The 18,195-nt window shown below is 43.9% G+C and overlaps 2 protein-coding genes across 7 annotated transcripts in view; both read left to right on the forward strand.

The window, feature by feature from the left end:
* Positions 1-15,044, forward strand: part of AAK1 (AP2 associated kinase 1) — a 37,456-nt gene extending 22,412 nt beyond the window's left edge. Inside the window, exons 12-20 of one of the 6 annotated variants that reach the window (XM_078859584.1) lie at positions 770-919; positions 2,034-2,248; positions 3,531-3,670; positions 3,960-4,133; positions 4,570-4,674; positions 5,405-5,506; positions 5,878-5,985; positions 7,767-7,820; positions 11,135-15,044. In XM_078859584.1, the coding sequence (XP_078715710.1) occupies positions 770-919; positions 2,034-2,248; positions 3,531-3,670; positions 3,960-4,133; positions 4,570-4,674; positions 5,405-5,506; positions 5,878-5,985; positions 7,767-7,820; positions 11,135-11,241 (1,155 nt within the window). In that variant the 3' untranslated portion in view covers positions 11,242-15,044. The remainder of the gene's footprint in view (positions 1-769; positions 920-2,033; positions 2,249-3,530; positions 3,671-3,959; positions 4,134-4,569; positions 4,675-5,404; positions 5,507-5,877; positions 5,986-7,766; positions 7,821-11,134) is intronic. The other 5 variants (XM_078859587.1, XM_078859585.1, XM_078859586.1 and 2 more) reach the window with 5 other exon arrangements.
* A 133-nt stretch (positions 15,045-15,177) lies between these two features.
* On the forward strand, positions 15,178-17,118 carry LOC144934131 (uncharacterized). Its single transcript, XM_078859594.1, has one exon. It carries the CDS (start codon positions 15,658-15,660, stop codon positions 16,921-16,923), a length of 1,266 nt encoding a protein of 421 aa, XP_078715720.1. The 5' UTR covers positions 15,178-15,657; the 3' UTR covers positions 16,924-17,118.
* Positions 17,119-18,195: the final 1,077 nt, after the last annotated feature.

An 18,195-nucleotide genomic window follows, 5' to 3' on the forward strand; every position in this document is an offset into this window, starting at 1 on the left:
TCCTGGTTTACAGCCAATGGGGGGAAGCCTGGGGGCATGGCCCTGACGTGATGGAAAGGTGACAGCTATAAGGATTGGTTCTGCTGGCTTTGGCCTCAGCCAATGGGGAGATGAGTCAGGGGCGTGGTCCCGGGAGCTGACGAGGGAGCCTGGAAGATTCGATGCAGGCTAACGAGGATTGGCGGAAGCGCACCACGTGACGCGGGACTTAAATAGGGGTGGAGACGAGCGACACGTGGTCAGAACGGGAACGAACAGAGGAATGAGGCCACGCGGGAGTGGGGCTCCGAGTGCCACGTGGCAGTGAGTCTCTCTCTGTCTATCTGTCCCTCTCACGCTGCCTATCAGCAGTGTGAAGTAACTGTAACATAAGATGAATAAAAGACGGATTCCAGAAGTCGTCTCAACGAGCTTTATTACACTTCTATCTGGCAACAAAACTGACACCTTTTTTACAAGGAGTCATGTTTGCATAGACCACAATACCTGCAGTCATAATGCAAACAAAAAACATAACTCTGATAATGTATGCACTGTCCTGGAAGTTGATTGGTCCACACCCGAGACAGCTTTCCTTATAGCCTAGTCTCACATGGGTCTGACCAGATGACGCCAAAAGTTTTGTTGCCAGATATAAGGGTAAAAAAACAATTATCATATTTTTTACTGGCAAATGAGGTTCCAATGGTGAAGTGGCTTATCACGTGGACATTTTTAGCAGCCAAATAATTTTAAGCGCGTGTTACCTCTTTGTGCTGTCCACTCACAGCAGCTCCAGGCCATGCATCCACAGCAGCAGCAGCAGTTCCTCTTGCAGCAGCAACAGCAGCAAATGTTGCTCCAACAGCAGCTGTACATGCAGCAGTGTGCAGCCATGCAACAGGCGGCTCAACAGCAGGCAGCGCAGCAGCAGGCGATGGTGAGTGGGGCTGCCGCACACAACGGCAGAAGTGCAGAGTGTGGTGTGTACTGTGTTGCACTCTTCTGCATCGTTACAAATTACTGCACTTGGCGTATTAAAAGGGAGCACACAAGATGGTAGCCAGGAGCAACAATGATGAAAATTCACAGTCCGTTGTGAATGTATTACTCGATGTAGGCCTCCCTATGCCGTATCGGTCGTGTTTGTTGTTTGACCATACTTGACCATGCTGGATGTGTGGGTTGGTAAAGGACGGGGGGTGGGCTGGAGAGGTTGATTCAGATATCTCTCGTGTGTATGTAGAACTTGTTTCGTACCGTACGTAGCCAATCGTGCTAATAGGAGGTGCTGATGTTAACTGTGGCCGGGAATCAAATTCGCCCTGCTGTGAACAGCCGTGAGTATTACTTTTTCCAAGGCCGAAATTCAGATATTGTCGTGTTTATCTAATCTGTAACTGCTCCTTCCACACTACACCATTACTGCCTATTAGAGTGAGGGAACAAAGGGTCACCAATTATGAATACATTCCTTATAGCTCAGGATTGAGTAAAAAGAAATGTCATGTCTTTGATAAAAATTGGTTGTGTTTTCTTAGAGCAATTGCAACCAAACGACATACATTGTTTGACCAAAACTATTTTAATCAAAGGCCACTCTTCTTGCATTCATTTGTTTAAATTATATATCTCTGCAGCGTGATGTAAACAATTCAGTCATCATAAAATACGATACATGAGGAAAATAATTACGAGCACTTAGATGGAAGAAAATATAGTCGTACGAAGAGGGTGTAAGAACAAAGCCCCACACATTTTAGACGGATGATTCATACCCCAGCTTGAGAGCTGTCGCTGCACGGTAAATTAGCACGGGCTGTGGGGACAATTCTGATGTATTCTGAAAACGGTGCGGGCCTGCACTGATGTGACCTCATATTCTCCTCCTCCGAAGCTCGTTTTAAGCCCCGCAGTGACGGTGATCTCATCGCCTTCCCTCTCTCTCGTCCTCTCACACTCTCTCTCGTCCTCTCACCTACCATTATAATGCTAATATCGCTGCGCAGATGACTCATTCGCTCTCCTTTTCCCTACTTGCGCTCCCCCATCAGCTGGCCCAGATGCATCAGCCGGCCCAGGCAAGCCAGCAGCAGGGTCCCCGGCTGCTGTCGGTAACGCCACCATCGTCCCCCAAGGCTCAGCGAGCGAGTGGCCACCGTCGCATCCTGAGCGACGTGACCTACAGCTCCGTGTACGGCGTGCCGGCCAGCCGCTCCACACAGGTCATGGCGGCCGCCGCCGCGCAAGCCTCACTCAACAAGTCCAAGTGAGCAGGTTGAGTCGGGTGGACGGTGTGACTTGAACTGTGTATATATATGCGTGTCTGTTATGAGATTATTCAAGTCCAGCTCTAGGTATGTATGTATGTTGAACTTTGGCACCGTACGTAGCAATCTGTGATAATCGGAGGTGTGGGGGGGAAAGGACAAAAGCAGTTCTTGAGTTGAGTTAGTTGTCCTTTCTCCGTAACTCTGATTTGCATGGTGTGCTATGTAAGGTATGACAGAAGTTCAACATGCATACAGACTGACAAATGTGTGTATGCATGCGGTAGTGTAGCGGTTAACACGCTGCGCTATGAACCCGGTGACCCGAGTTCAATTCCTGCTCACGTTTTAACACCAGCGACGATTATCTTAACCAGTCCGGGGCCTCCCCGAGGTCGACGCGTGTGAAAATGAGTAGCTGGTGTGGTGTGTAAACATCACCACTGGGGAGACAAAGGCGATCGGGTGTAGAGCTGGCCGCCCACCTTCTAGTGCGCCGTGTCAGCCTTCATAGGTGCTTTCTAACAGCACTTTCCTCAAAAGTCTGTTCAGGCTATAATGTAATTTTTGTCTTGTTACAGTAATGTGAGGTTGGTGTATATGAGCGGCGAATAATATGAGAGAAGAAATGTTGTAAAGTGTCATTCGTTTGGAAATATTTATAAAATATGACGAACTTTAGGGATAATGCAGTAGGCAGAAAAATGCGTGTTGTACTGTATTTGCTACCAAATCTATGTTCCCGGACTTGACTAACCCTCACTGAACAGCATGGTAAAGTATAGTCAAATAATTTGGAGGCCCTCATCCAGCAGTGGATATTACAAAGGGCTGAGTGTTTATAACATACTTTCCATGCATCTCTATTTGTATAATTTAATTATGTTGAGGCAGTTGGCTGGAAAATCTCCAACATCTAAAATTACACAAATTAAATCAATTCTAACCTATATGCCTTAATACAATTATCGTGCAACAAAACAATTGCTTTCATCTAAAAAAAAAATCAACATTAGACTTTGAATTCATTCAGCCCAGAAGTAGTTTTTTTGATAAAAGTCAATACAAATACACAGGAGAGCATCAAACAATCTGAAACGTTTGGAAATCTGTACCCTTTAAGTGCCTTTCCTCGGGAGGTCTGCTGAGGGCTCCACAATCCCTCATTGTAGTGGTGTACGTATTACTGAACGTTTCCTGAAATTGCCCGCAGTCCCAGTTCGACTTTGAGTCATCATTTGTATTTTAACCTTAGCGTGGCGAAATTGCTTGCCTGCACAGATCTGCAAGCACCACCCCGTCAGGTTCCCCACGCTCGTCGCAGCAGGATGTTAGCCGGTGTGCTGCCAACGCCCCGGACCTCACCACCTGGAATCCTTTTGGGGACGACTTCACCTCCCTCTCGTCCGAGCGTCTTGCTGGTAACGTTCTCTCCCCAGTCCCCCCCCCCTCTCCTCTTACGCAGTGCAGCAACGTCTTTACGAGTGCGAGTGGGTGGAGGTTGTCTTTTTTTGAACTGGGAGGAACAAAAAAAAACAACGCACGATTGCTTTTACAGATCAGTGTTTTTGATGGGGTGTTGTGTAATTGAAGCCGGTGTGGGTTGTTAAATTGAGCCGGGTTGAAAAGATGCCTGTGAACAGTAGTCCATGCGCAACTCCATGACGGAATGATAGGCCCGTACTTGAGTCGATCGTTTTTATCTCGCAGGAAACAAGGAGGAAGACGCACGGACCCCTGTCGATAGCTTGATTCCTGGCCTACAGGCTCCCCAAACCAAGGTGCAGGTTCAACACCCGCCAACGACCACGGGGCAGGTGGCCACGCAGCAAGCTCCGGCACAGACCGACATTTTCGGTGCCGTGCCCTTTGTTTCCAAAGCAGGTACTGTGCACCCTCAATACCGAGGAATAATGAGGTCGCCAAACTTGTTTTTTTTTGTTGTTATCCGCCTGAAGGCATTCAAAAAAACGTCTTGACGCTGTGTGTAAAGTAATCATGTGTAACACTGTTATCTCACAAATGTGCATTCAGTGATGTTCAGGAACATTTTTTGCCAGTCATCCAAATACGGCACTAGATTTAGACCAGGTAGTAGAAAACGCACTACATAGTCACGAGTTCCGTTTCAAGTATTGACGTAGGTTTTTGTTGCTGCTGCTGCATGAGTCATACGTTGACTTGCGCTTTCATGGTTTACTGTACCCACACACTCATTACCAAATGCTCCTGTTTCCTGCTGCTGCTGCTGTAATTATCACTCTCTTTCAACCTCCTTGTCTATCATTTTATTTCTTTGTCTCTGGCTCTCTATGCGCAGACAGCGAAGCGCCAGAGCTGTCCCTTCTCCTTCCGCTCCCTCCTCCCCCTGCATTCGCTGATGCCCCCGACCCTTTCTCTCCGCTGCCAGACTCCGACCATCCAGGTAACAGTCACCAAGGGGGGATCTCACCTCTCACATCAGCTACGTATGTGTACGTTGAACTTCTTTCGCAACGTACGTGTAGCCAACTGCTGGATCAGTGCTAAATAGGAGGTGTGGGGAAAAAGATGACAAACTAAACACAACAAAGTAGTTCTAAAGAAATGGGTTTTCAGTTCAGATTTAAAAGTGCATAGCTCCAGTGGCTTCCTAATATTGGACGGAAGAGCATTCCAGACGACCTTGGAAACGCATCTCCAAAGCGCACGATACAGTGCTCACCGTATTTGTTCGATGGTTAGCCAGAAGCTGCTGCTGGGATGACCTGAGTTTGCTTGATGGTTTATGCTCCTTGAAAAGCTCAGCAAGGTTTTGTTGGTTCATGTTATGACAAGCACTTTGTGTTGTAATGAGTGCGACTGTATAATTTATTGTTCGGCAACCAGAGCATATTAGCCACCTAGTTCGCAGGTGATCACGATCAAAGTATCATAATATTCAAGCCAATAAAATAAAATGTATTTTGGCAATTTATATCCTGAAAAATAATTCCAGTTTAGCTACCAAGTCCCTTTCTTGGCAGTAGGTGGCATCATTGTGCCTACAAGAACGCCTAATGTTACTGACGATTGGGATGAGTATGTAAGTTGTCACTCAGAATTCCGTCTATGGCCCTTGACAACTGTGTATGCTTTACTCATGTGCCGTCTCTGGCTGGCTGCTTTTCCCGTAGAAAAACTGATCCAAGGCCTAAAATCTCCAGAGCCTTCCCTCTTGCTTCCTGATCTGCTGCCTGCGTCAGACCCATTTGGCAGCCCTGGCGAGAGTATGCATGGTAACACATTACTAACGCAGCTGGGTTTTAGTTTTGCTAATATATTTCATTTGAAAAGCTAATGTTTAACTTTGAGTTTTATAAATCAAGCATTCCACTCTGCTTTAACGACCTTTGAAATACTAACGCTTTTATACGAACACGCAGACTAATACCATCTACTCAATAGGATATTGCTAAACACAAAACGGCGCGTGTTTTTACTACAGGGATTGCTCATTTCACATTCTAGATTTCACATTGTCTTGACACATTTTGCCGCTCACATTTTGCGTTTGATCTTGCGACGATTCGTTTGAGATTCGATTTCTTCTCTCTGCTCCTCTCTACTGCTGGATCGGTGGGATTTGCATCACTGCAATGCGCTGTAGGGGAGGCTAACTCCCTGCCGGCTAGCATTAAGTCTGACCAGGAGGCAGCAGAGCCTAAAGACGATGAATTTGATCCTATTCCTCTCGTTCCCAGAAAGAGCTCGCCCAGTAAGTATGTGGACTTCAGAGTATATATCATGTCCTTTGAAGCATCAATTTTTCGCATGTTTTTGAGAACATTACTCGGTGAAACACTGAGAACGTCACTGTGTTTGTGTCCTATAATGAAATATTTGTTTTCCCCACTACCAATATGAACTCGGTGTTAACCGCCAGCTATACTCTGGTTTTTTAAATTGGTTGCTGAGAACTTAAGGGGCATGGTTATTAAAATATTCTAAACCAGAGAATAGCTTCCATTTGGTGGATTTAAAGTTGTAGTTGTTAAAGTTGTAATAAACATACAGTTTGTATGTTTACCTTCATAGTTTGTGGAGTGTTTTGACGTTCAACTTATGCATGCATTTTCTTGTTGGTTTAATGTGTTACAGTATTATATGTCTTGAGTAATTGCTCAATCCCAATCCATCAAGAGTGCAGTGCCATGTGTTGAGTACATCCAAGCCTGTTAGACCAAGTTTAGAAGAAGTATATGCACATTCTAGCTGACTTCTTCTCTGCCTGCATTCCGAGTTGCATGATGAAGGGGTCACAAGCAGTTATCCTGAGGTGCAAAATACTCAAATCTCTGGCCATGGCAGGCCAAAATGCCCATTTTGGCAGGTTAGAGCTCACATTTTTTTAAAGATTGTATTTTTTAAAAATCACAATTCACAACGGCGTTAAAGAAAACCAAATTGTACGCAAAGTTGCACGATCTGGCAACTCTGGCAACAGAACAATGAAATACATTTAAGCTCAGCTTGGATTGGCGATGGTGCAAAATGTTTGTCTTGATTGTTCTTAATAACTTCCTGCATTTCACTTAAGCAATTATATGCCAGCTCATGTTTTACCTTAATCGACTGTTTTAGCAGTTAACAAACCACACATCCGCAAGTTATTTAATCGCACCACTGCACTCAATTTACATTTAACACAAGCCCTTGTGCTTTGTTATAATTAAATTATACGTAGACCAAAACCTTGCTTATCCTTTATTTGGAGAGTAAAGTAATTGTGCTTGCTTCTGTTTATATAGCTTCCCCGGTCCGTGCAAATGCATGTTTAATATGTTACATCTAGATAAATGTGTACATGACCAGGTAAGCACTTTTTGATAGAAAACACTTTTTCTTAGGAAGACCGGGCATGCATATTTTGAGAGATACCGCACAAAATAATACTTCCTGTCTTTGTTATCATTAACTTTCCTTTGCAATGTTACGTAAAAAAAAATTGGCACTCGAGCAATTACATTTCTCTTAATTGACAAACGCATATATTCAAATGACAAGTCCTCTCAAACGACAATGGCTGTTTTCATAAATGTGGCCGAATGAACAAACATCGTACAAGCACAATGGAGAGCCATATTTAGATACGGCTCACAAATGTCTAAAATTCAGAAGACAGCATATTTTTGCAAACTCTGAATCGCTACCTAATGTAATTCAATCCGTCTTTATGCTTGCAGTCAAGTTTATTTTGGGTAAGGCCCATTGAAATTTTTGAATGAAAGCAAGTGTCTGCATAAAGTCTCACGTGGTTGCTGTTCATATGTGCATACTGTGCATAACAGCTAATTTTCTTAGTAGAAACATAGCCAATGCCAAAACACCAAACATGAGCCAGGAACATCAGAAACTATTGCAACCCATGAACCTGTAAGCAGATGGATTCTTGTTGCAAGAGTGTAACTGATATATTGTTCCACACGATGAATTTATGTAAATGTTTCATGATTTCTCTCTGTTCGTGTGTGTGTGCGCATGTGCGCGTGCGTGCAGGCCATTCGCGGAACAGCAGTGAGGGCTCAGCGGAGGGTGGGCTGCCCAGCCTAGGTAGGCCCCTGGTTCTGGTGGACCAGCTGATAGACCTCTGAGAGAGAAGAGCTCTGAATCCCACTGCTGGCTTCCCTGCTGCCAATCTCCCTCCTCTCGCTCGCTCGCCCTCCCTCTTGTGCACTCGGCAGTGCCGTCGCAGCCATACTTAACCCAAACAGCCGAACCACTTTGTCCTGCTACACAACAGCATTGCAGTCCAGTTGCTGACCCCCCCCGCGCCCAATGTATCTTGCTGACCCCGCCCGTACTGGACATCTGTGAAAGAGCTTCATAGCTCATCGGATTCCTCCAGCCTAAAGATTCTGATTTGATTGTCAGTGGTTAGCGTCGGTATTCGTACTGCACTGAATGATAATTGAAATAAGTGATGAGAAAAAAAAACAATGGCCAAACTATTTACCCACGCAGCCTATTGTTTATGATATTCCGCTATGGGAAAATTTGGATGGTACGTTTATGGAACATGATGCGATGAGCACTGAGCTGAAATGCATTTGCTAAATACTGTGGCTGTACCGGTGTTGAAATCTGCTGCATTGCTCCAAAGCATCCTCCTCCTCTTACTTCCCTTGCTCCCCTTCCTCCTCCCCACGCGAGAACTCCGTGCATGAAGACTAAAAGACTGTGTACCAGGGTGGCGGGGTGGGGGGGGGGAGACCTTCAAATTGTGGAGCGACCATCAAAATAAAGGGCAAAGCTCTGTGTGTGAACTGGGGCGCAGCTGCACTACTCATCGCAGTACTTTAGATGCACAAGCATCGAACATGGGCTCTCCTTTAGTCTCTCTCCTTTTCTTGCAGTACCTTTTCTGCTGTATTCCTGGTGTGAACGCCACATTTTGTCGTCATCATTGCCATTTTATTGCTGTGACATTCGAGCCATGTAGACGTTAGCTCTTCGGGACCTTGAGATTCATCAGCCTTTTCCCGTTCCTGCTTCCCTAGTATATTGCGCGTGCGGTCGCTCGGAAGGGGGCTTTTAATTTAATTCCACCGGCGTTGATTGCAGCTGTGTGTAGATGAGAATGTATATGGGACATAGGGTAACTTGATGTAGAGCAGACAATTATTATATATAGTTAATGATTAGTAGTGCCAGTGTTTGTGAATTATTTAAGTGGTGTTGGACGTCGTGATATTAAACTTAAATATTCGTATTACTTTTGGGTGTCGGATGTAATTACGCGATATAGTTTTTCTGCAAAAAAGACGAGAGAGAGAGAACTATACACTGTTCTGTATTAAGCGTGCTCTGCTGATAAACTGTGAAACAATGAGCAAGGAATTGAGAAAATAAATAATTGTGTTCCAAGTTAAATACTTATACTGACTGATATGTAGCATACATTTCCTTATTTATACAATGGGTGCCAAAGTGTAAGAAAATAATTTGGTTGAAGTGCATACACAATTCATATTCCTCATAAACGTAAAAATTCATTTCAAAGACGTATTAAACGAGCACACCCACAGCCCGACTCAAATAATATGTAAAATTGCAATGTCTTTGGAAAATCTCTAGAATTATCAAAGTGAAATGTGAACGTGCAAGGATCTTGCTTCTGGGAATATTCTCACTCGCGTGAAAAATTTGGATGGGAAATGATAACACGTTGAAATTGACACAGTTTTAAAAGTGAATATTATATTGCGATGTGAATCAATGAGATAAATGTGCGGGAAGCCTCACCGGAAAAGGTTGATGACACGATTGTTTGAGATTGTATATCATGTTTATTCTTAACCATGCAATATCTTGCTGCCCCCCTCCCCTCACTCCCCTTAGTTTGTGATTTGTCAATGAGCTGTAAACTTTGTATGTACCGATTTGTAAGTCGTGTGCTAACTTTCCTCCTTGTGCTCTACTGTAGAAGTAAAACTCCTTGTGCGAATGTTGAACTCTTGATTTTTATTTTCAAACCATATAACTAAGAACAACTATTTAACCAACATACTGGATCTTAACGAAATACGAGTCTAGCGGACAGTGGTCAAAACGAATTGTCTCGCAGACGCTCCCCTACAGAAGGTGCTTCTTTCTCACTAATATCCTCCTACATTACAAATGCATGCGCCTGACACTACATGGATGGAGCATGACCTTCTGTTATGCTCGCTTGCTGCCGATCTGCAGGCGCGGCACGAACAAATGTTTAGCAAGTCACGAAAATTGACCACCTGCTTGAGAATGTATGACCTTTTCAGCATTGTCAAGTTATGGTTTTCATAAAAGAACAATTTGTATTTTTTTTGCACATCAGACAAAAACTTAGTTTATAGGTCGGGCTTGGTCTGAGTTTTATCAAGTTTTAACACTGCTGAAAGCGGCAGACGTGTGATATATACCTGCCGATTTTCTGTTATTCTATTGCCTTGCCTACTGATAACGTATATTAATACAGTGGTCTTCGTATACGGTAACAAGTTACATTGCAAGAACTGTAAATGTGGCAGCTGTGAATCTGCAAGTCAGACGAGCACATGGACAGTAACAGCTTTATGCGCCCCAAAGCAGGCTACACGAGGCTTAATGTCATATTTTATCGGCACAATAATGCCCATTGACATTTTTCACCACTACTAACATGCTATTGATGGCATTACTAACCTGGCATTAACCATGCATAACTAACTGGGTTGACGGCCAATAAGTGGTGAAATGTGTTGCTTTTAAATCGTTTTAGGCCAACAAAAATGTTTGCTTGCATCTTAAAATTTCCATGAGTATTTGAAACGATGGTAAATACTAAATTATCATTTGACTTCGTTGTAAAGATCTTAAAGATAAATTTATGACGCTCTCCAATTGTTGTGGGTTTATAGTTCGCCGGATGCGGTATTTCAGGCTGTGCCGAAGGGTGTTGTTCGGTATCCTGTCCGACGTTTCATAAACTTTACTTAACTGCAAAGATCATAAAAGCAAACTGATGATGACATACTCCTGCGTAACTTTTTGCAGTTATGTCGTTGGAGAGCCCTCCGGTGTGTTTTCGCGTTGTACAGCGAGCGCGCTGTCCGGCACGATGTCCATCCGGCATTTTACTCCGCACGCGCTGGGGAGTTTCTTCGGTTCTCGAAGAACGCGGATTTGAAACGTCGGACATCATGCCGAACAACACGCGGCGCAACCCCCGAAAACTCGCATCCCCCGGCGAGCTATAAACCGACAACGAATCGTTTACTTTTTGGACAGGAGTGACGGCTACATGGTTGAGGGCAGCAGCACCACTGTTGGTGTTGTTGTGCGTGGCTCGCGGAGAGGGGGATGAACGGTTTTGATTGGGCGGCGGCGCTTTGTCTCCCCCCCTCCAGGGCTGGCTGGTCACGCCGCCTCGCGCATGGCAAAACCGGCGGCCTTCCGGCGGGCCGGGCAGCAGCAGGCGGCACTCAACGGCCAGTGCCTCTACTCCCCCTTTTAGCCGTGCTGTTGTCATTGCAGTGTGGCGGGGGAAAGTTGTGGGGATTCACCAAAAGAATTGCCGCTTAATGGGAGGCAGTGGGAGAGAACCAGGGGGGGGGACCTAGTGTAAAAAAAACAACTGCTCTTCGTGCATTCGGTTCTTGCAATGTATAACGTCCGTTGGCTTTATAATGGTTGCGGCATAAATAATATTTCCTGTTTTGCTTTGGTATGGTTTTTTCCCCTTTCACAGGAGAAACTGAGTGGTTTATTTTCTTTTTTGGTGGATTGTGAAGCTTTTCCTGTTATTTTTGAAAATTTGAAATTAGGTTGCAGGTTTTTACGAAGCCTGATTATTTCCGGTTATTTAAAAAAAAATATGGCTTTGAAGTAATTTTGCACACAATTTCGAACGTAATAATTTTTTTTCTTTTCCAACCTGTGAAGACTTGATTGTGATGGAATTGACCGCAGCTGTCATTTTATCTATTTTGTAATACTTGTTGGAAGCAATTGTATTAGCACTCATGTATATTGGTGATTTGATTTTTTGTTTATTTCTGATGATCCTGAGATAAACATTTTACAATGTACACGTAGTTTTCTGTGGAATTACATGTCACTAGTGGCAGGTTTAAACCATTGAATTAAGCTTAACAAAAAATAAATTATGTATTATTCCACTCTCCAAATGCAAGAACGAAAAATTATCTCCAAATCGTTAACCAACACTGCACCTTTTACGCAGCAAACAAATTTATTGTTTACACAAATCGCACGATAAAGTGAACCATCATAACAGGTGGAATTTGATTGCAAAATAAATTGCGATGGGAATTGAAACAAGTGGACGAGTTTCATTGATGCCACCGCCTACACGTTGTCCACGCTCAGGTGGTGGTGGCCATGTTCTTCAGAAGACTGTTTTGGTCGCATTCCTCTTATGATCCCTCCTTGCACATGCTTGTCTATAGAAGTTCACGGGGGGGGATTTATTTTTCATTTGGAAACTGTCCACGTGACCAGGATATGTTAGATGTCCACGAGGTAGAATTGACGCTTATTTTGTTTTTCTTTTCGCACAAAGGGGAAACAACAAGCACGTGCCGTCGATTCGTTGCGTGCGCAGAACAAACGTGGTGTGTAGCGGCGCACGAGAAAACAGACGTCTCTGTTATTGTGAGCAAACCGAGACGGATGATTGCCTAGGATTGACATTGTGAAGCCTCGCACAAAACTCTGACTGTGTTTTTTTCTTTCATTTAAAATATTTCAACACTTTAATTTCAATGCAGTGCAGCAATTTTTTTGTTGCTGTTGCTTAAACAGTTTTAAATCGTTCAGAAATTAAGTCATCGCCATTCCTTATGCATTTTAACGTTTCCACTAGAATCCGGTTTATTGTGATCATTCCAATTTGAACACACTTCATAAAAAATTGGGACCATTATGTAGGTGAGGATATAATTTGACTCGTTAAGGTGTTCCATTTTGTGCTAAATTACACAATGTAGCGCTGTTTTATGCTGCTTGTCCTCAGCTTAGCTTACGTGTGTAACCTTAGCAGGTGCAAGTTTTTACTTTAAAAAGCCATTGCAGCTATGCAGAATAATCTTACATTTCCCTCTGCAAAACCTAAATCATCATCGCCCCCTGCATGAAAATAAACGAATGAAGCATGCCCGGCGTAAATCATTCTATGTGTTTCAACAAAGCTACAGATTATCAAAGGCTTACATACTGTGATAAGATGCAATTTATTTCTCAGTTTGTTACCGTGAGATTTTCCGAACCACGGGGCACTCCTTTTGATGCGACATTGTAGAACAGGACGTTTAATTGTCCTCTGTGAAAGGTTGCATGTTTGATTATAATCCAAAATTACACGTGTAATTCTATCTTAAGAAACATGTTCCTTCACATTTGGTGCAACCAATACACAAGTGGAGTGAAAGTGAATACAGCTGGTCTTTTTGTTATTTTTTCAGTCTCCATTCTCAAAGCTGTTTAATCATTGCAAACCAATTTAAAGCTTTCGTGACTGCAGGGATTCATCTTCTTGGTTCTTTCGGTAAAGTCACGTAGAAGGGAAATAATAAAATAATAAAAATAAAACATAATAAAATACAATTATCACGACGTTTCTCCACAACGTGCTTCACCTGAAGACGGCTGCTTGCGTTGTGGCCGAAACGTCGTGAGAATTGTATTTTATTATGTTTTATTTTTATTATTTTATTATTTCCCTTCTACGTTACTTTACCGCAAGAACCAAGAACATTGAAAACCAGTCGCTTCCTTTGCCCGTTTTACAAAACTCAATACGATGCATTGCCCGTGTTTTACGCCGTTGACTATCAATTGGACTAAAAAACTCATTCCGTAATTTTAACAATTCCTGGCGATACCATTCGATGTGAGCTTGACTGCATCCCAACATGTTTGAGGAGGTGCAGCGTCTAAAAAAAATGTGCTGTTGTGCAGTACAAAATACTCGCCCCTGTGTTGTTTATCGTATCGTGGGGCATTTGCAAGTCCAATTCGTGCATTCAACGATTCACCACTACCAGACCAACCAGTGATTATGGCTGAAAGCTGTACTTTGAGATTGTTTTTTCTCCAAAAATGTATATGGTGGAATAGTTTACCCAAAGCAACATTTAAAAACAAAAAACTCGTAGGAGGCACTTCCACCGTATCTGTGTTGACGTTGCTCGACGGAAGCATGTCTAATCCACATCTGTTTTCCTCATTTTGTTAATCTGTTAAGAGCTGAGCATTTGATTACTATGCAAAGCTGTTGTTCCTTCTGAGTTGTATGTGCTTCAGGATCAAGTTCTTTTTTTGCCATATTTTAAACGTTTACCTCTTATTTTTTTGTTATTGTGCGTTTTTAGTTATGTACTATGCAAAAAGCAGATATTCCCCCAAAAATATTTTGTCTATCATTCTTTGAACTTTTCCCTGTCGTTTGTGTGGTGTTTTTTTCTCTCCTGTTACCTCTTTGATTTTCTTGTCCAAAAGGAAAGAGAATGACTCCATTGCCTCTTTAGCAGCGTTCCCTTCTTCCCCGTATATTTTCATGAAATGAAAATGTTGTTAACCCTTTGTCGCGGTTGTGTTTGGAGGAAAATAGTTTCGTGCGGTTTCCTAAATGCACATTGTTGATGTGTTAAGTCCCAATCTTTACAACAACAAAAAACAACAGTATGATTAGTTGCTTGGAAATGTTTTGTGTAAGGAATCCACCTCCTGTCCCATATAATGGACAAATGCTCTGAAAAAATCCTTTCTGTTGAAAAAAGATTTAATCTTGGAATCCTTAAATGGGTCTGTTATTTGCGTGACTACTTTATGAGATTGTGTAAAGCACTGTATCGGAAAATTGAATCAAGAAAGTTGTAAATCCGCCTCGCCACGTGCGTGTACAGGGGCGCAATGGATCGTCTCCTGTCTGTATTAATTTTAGTGTTATTAACGTGTTCTCTCCAAATGAATGTTCTCATGCTCACTGTTTGCTTTTGCGTACCAGGCAAGTCTGTCCGACTTGAACAAGGCATTGTTGTAACTGCTGAATTCTGATGTGTAAAACCATTACAAAGGGTTCATTATTAGGAAGCCCACTTAGCTGCTTTGAGTGATGTGTAGTGAATGTGAAATTGTGTACGCCAGTTTATAGTCGGCCATTTCAAAAAGCTACTGTAAAAGGCAATTCGCTACCACCGGTCGGATGGTGGCGTGCGGTGATTTTATTATATCAAATGTACAAAAAATTGTGTGCTTGAAGCTGTTTATCAATAAAGTTCCTGTTACTTCAAGGCATTTTGAACACGCTGTGTTTCAAACGCATGGTAACCCACCCGCATGTGTTTCGTGGAAATGTTTCCGAAAACAAAACAAAAAAACTCCCCCAATAATTATTATTGCTCTCATGTTCTCTTATTTTTTGCCAGGATTGTGTTTTAAGAGGTTGTAACTGAAAAAATGTAAGGATGAGAGAACATGCACATCATTCTGTAGTTTAGTGTCAACGTTTGTCCGTGGCTTTGGTGTCCTTTTATTTTGCTTGTGGTCATATCATTTCCCTTTCCGAGTGTTTGTACACAGCACCCATAGTATGTGTGCACACAGACACATCTCTTGTTGCAATCATACCAACGGTTGTGGTTAAAAAAAGTTTCCATTGTGTGTGTCCCATCATTAAAATCGGCTTTGGTGTTCAGGAGTCCCATTACATTTGAGTTGTAACAGGCTTACCATGCTGTGTTGCACATTTATGAAACCAACACGGAATGTGTAACTAGTCAATACAATATTTTCGTGTATCGCTGTGTGTTTATTCCACGTATGTTTTATATCGCCAATATTGCGATATCGACCTAGTTTTATATTATTATTTCATTCCAACGTTGATGTTTTATAATACGATTATTTAATGTTTCGTGCGCACGGTAGGCCGTTTAACAAATTGCTGTTTTTTTTTCATTCCATTGCAGGCACTAATCCCAGGACTCGGGATGTTGTGGCCAAAAGTTCTGTTAGTGTTGGAAACTCACAGTACACACCACAGGCTGCAGTGCACTTGAACAAGGTAGCTGCTAACGTACCCCATATCACTCTACAAGAAAGCAGGAGTGACGTGGTGAAACGAGAAAACACAGGCGAAGTTGCGTATGGTGTTTACGGAACGCCGACATATGCCGACAAGGAAGCTGCATCGTCATTGCTCTATGATGGCAGTGACTTTGAGAAAAAAATAATCTCAGCGGCTTCTGACCTCCCACGCACCACCACCGATAATGTAATCCCTGAGAAGCAAGAGGAAGACACGAGCGAGGCGTATGACGCATCCCCCCTAGATGCTTCCACGGAATTTAGGGGTAAAACTCCCGAAACAAGCATCGGAGATGGGACTGGGAGAGCCGGCTTTTCTACAGAGAAAAACACAACGAGCATAACGGCTTCCATCTCTGGAGGGCCAGTCGAGCAGCATCCGGTGGTCATTTTTGAAGAGGGAAATGCCACAATTCGTGATCCTGCCACCCAAGTCCACGTTACATCTGGTGCAACGGAGGTGGATGTGTTTTCGGAGGCACCGTTTCCCATCGGTCACGAAAGAGAAGACATATTTTCGAAGGCTCCTTTCAAACCCGCCGCGCAAGACGACATCTTCCGCAATGCTCCCTTTGTGAAAAAGACTCCTCGGGGGAGCCTGCCGCGAGCCAGCGCCCACGGCTCTCCCGTCCAAGTCCGAAGGGCAGACGACGGAGCGGCTCGGCCGCGGGATGTCGGGAAGGAAGGAAGCGCGGCGCAAGCCAAGGACCCGACCCGCGGCGTCTCCGCGCAGGGCGCGAGCGTCGGCCACGAGCGACGGACGATCCCGCAGAAATTCTCCGCAGACATCGCCGACCTCCGGGCGCGAGCTCAGGCGCACGGCGAGGAGCTGGCGAGGAACGCGGTGGCGCCGCCGGCGGTCAAGGCTCGCGCGCCCGCATCGCTGCTGGACAGCGTCAGCGTGCAGCCGTTCCGCCCGCAGGCGCTCGCGCGCTACTCGCGCCACCACCGCGGAGACGACGGGGGCGATGGAGACACGCACGGAGAGACGGCGGCGGCGCCGGCGTCGTCGGCGTCGTCGCCGCAGAGACGGCGGCGGGCGAATGAGCCGCCCGTCAGCGCCGGACCACACGGAGGAAAAACATGAGCGGAGGGTGAGCGCACGGCTCGGGGAGATTGAAAGAATTCGCTTAGTTAAATTAACCCGATTGGCACTTTTGGAAATTTGCACGTTAGGTGTGGCGAGTATTTTAAGTAAAAATAAGCGAAATTTGCCGTCTAATTTATGCTTCGTTTAATCCAGGAAAAAAAAAAAATCGGTGGATCACATCTCTCGACCATCAACGCGTCTACACGCGTTGATGGTCGAGAGATGGGAGCCACCGATTTTTTTATTTCGTGGATTAAACATATACAAAACATGCTTCCTCAGTCAAGCTATTCAAGATGGAATAATCACGTAAATTATTATGGGCATGCCCACGAGTAGGAGTGGTGACGATTACGGCAGCAGATTGCACACAGCATGTGCATTTCACACAACACCATCAATCATTCTGTAAGTGGATTGGCCTCGCGCAACACGGGAAGGATGGCTGATTAATTTTACTAAGTGAAATGGAGTTTAATTCAACCTTTGTGCATGGTTGAAATATGCATACCTTTAAATATATACACACACACGTACATAATACAAACACAGCACTCTGTTCTGGTAATCATTGCAGTCTCCATATCTTAAGCTTACATCTTGCCTGTCCAATGTACACATGGCCATGCTGTTACATTCTCACTTTAAAACTATGGATAGTCATTGCAATTGGGTATACATTTGCGTCGTTTGAGACGGTAGTTTTCACTGTATCTGTGTATTAATTTACGAGGCGTAATGTCAAAACAACTACAATATCCCAAAATAACACTGTTTCGTGTGGCACTAGTAGTGTTATGCTGCGAACGCAGCCGTCACATCGCAAACCACTTTATAATTAAGAGTACGTTTGCCTTGTTTTTAAATGTATGCACTTCTGAGCCGAACTTGACAAAGCACATGCGGTATAAGCTGTTCCAAAGAAATTATAATGCAATGCTCGTGTTCTCATTTTTTCCAAGCACTGTGCGAATCGAGTGTTATCGTATTGTGAGGAGCAAGGCTTTATTTCCTCTGGAATATTTTCTGGAAATCAACCCCAGATAGAGCTCCTGCTAAAATTACGGCATGAGTTAAAATCCATCTAGTGTAACACCTCCACGACGTTCGTCTACAGTCTACACTCATAAAGCAAAACACTCAAATCGCGCTGAGTTACTGTCGCATGCAGCGTCCTCTACGTGCAAGTTGTGTCTGCTTTAGGGGTGGCGAGATAGATGCGCGATGCACGTGCATGGCAACGGAGCTGTTACAAGTAAAAAGACTTTC

This window comes from Lampetra fluviatilis, chromosome 9 (assembly GCF_964198595.1).
Source record: "Lampetra fluviatilis chromosome 9, kcLamFluv1.1, whole genome shotgun sequence".
In the NCBI taxonomy this organism is placed as follows: domain Eukaryota; kingdom Metazoa; phylum Chordata; class Hyperoartia; order Petromyzontiformes; family Petromyzontidae; genus Lampetra; species Lampetra fluviatilis.

Bases quoted from the DNA above. Each gene is read 5' to 3' on its own strand.
- LOC144934131 (XM_078859594.1), top strand. From the start codon at position 15,658: ATGTTTCGTGCGCACGGTAGGCCGTTTAACAAATTGCTGTTTTTTTTT.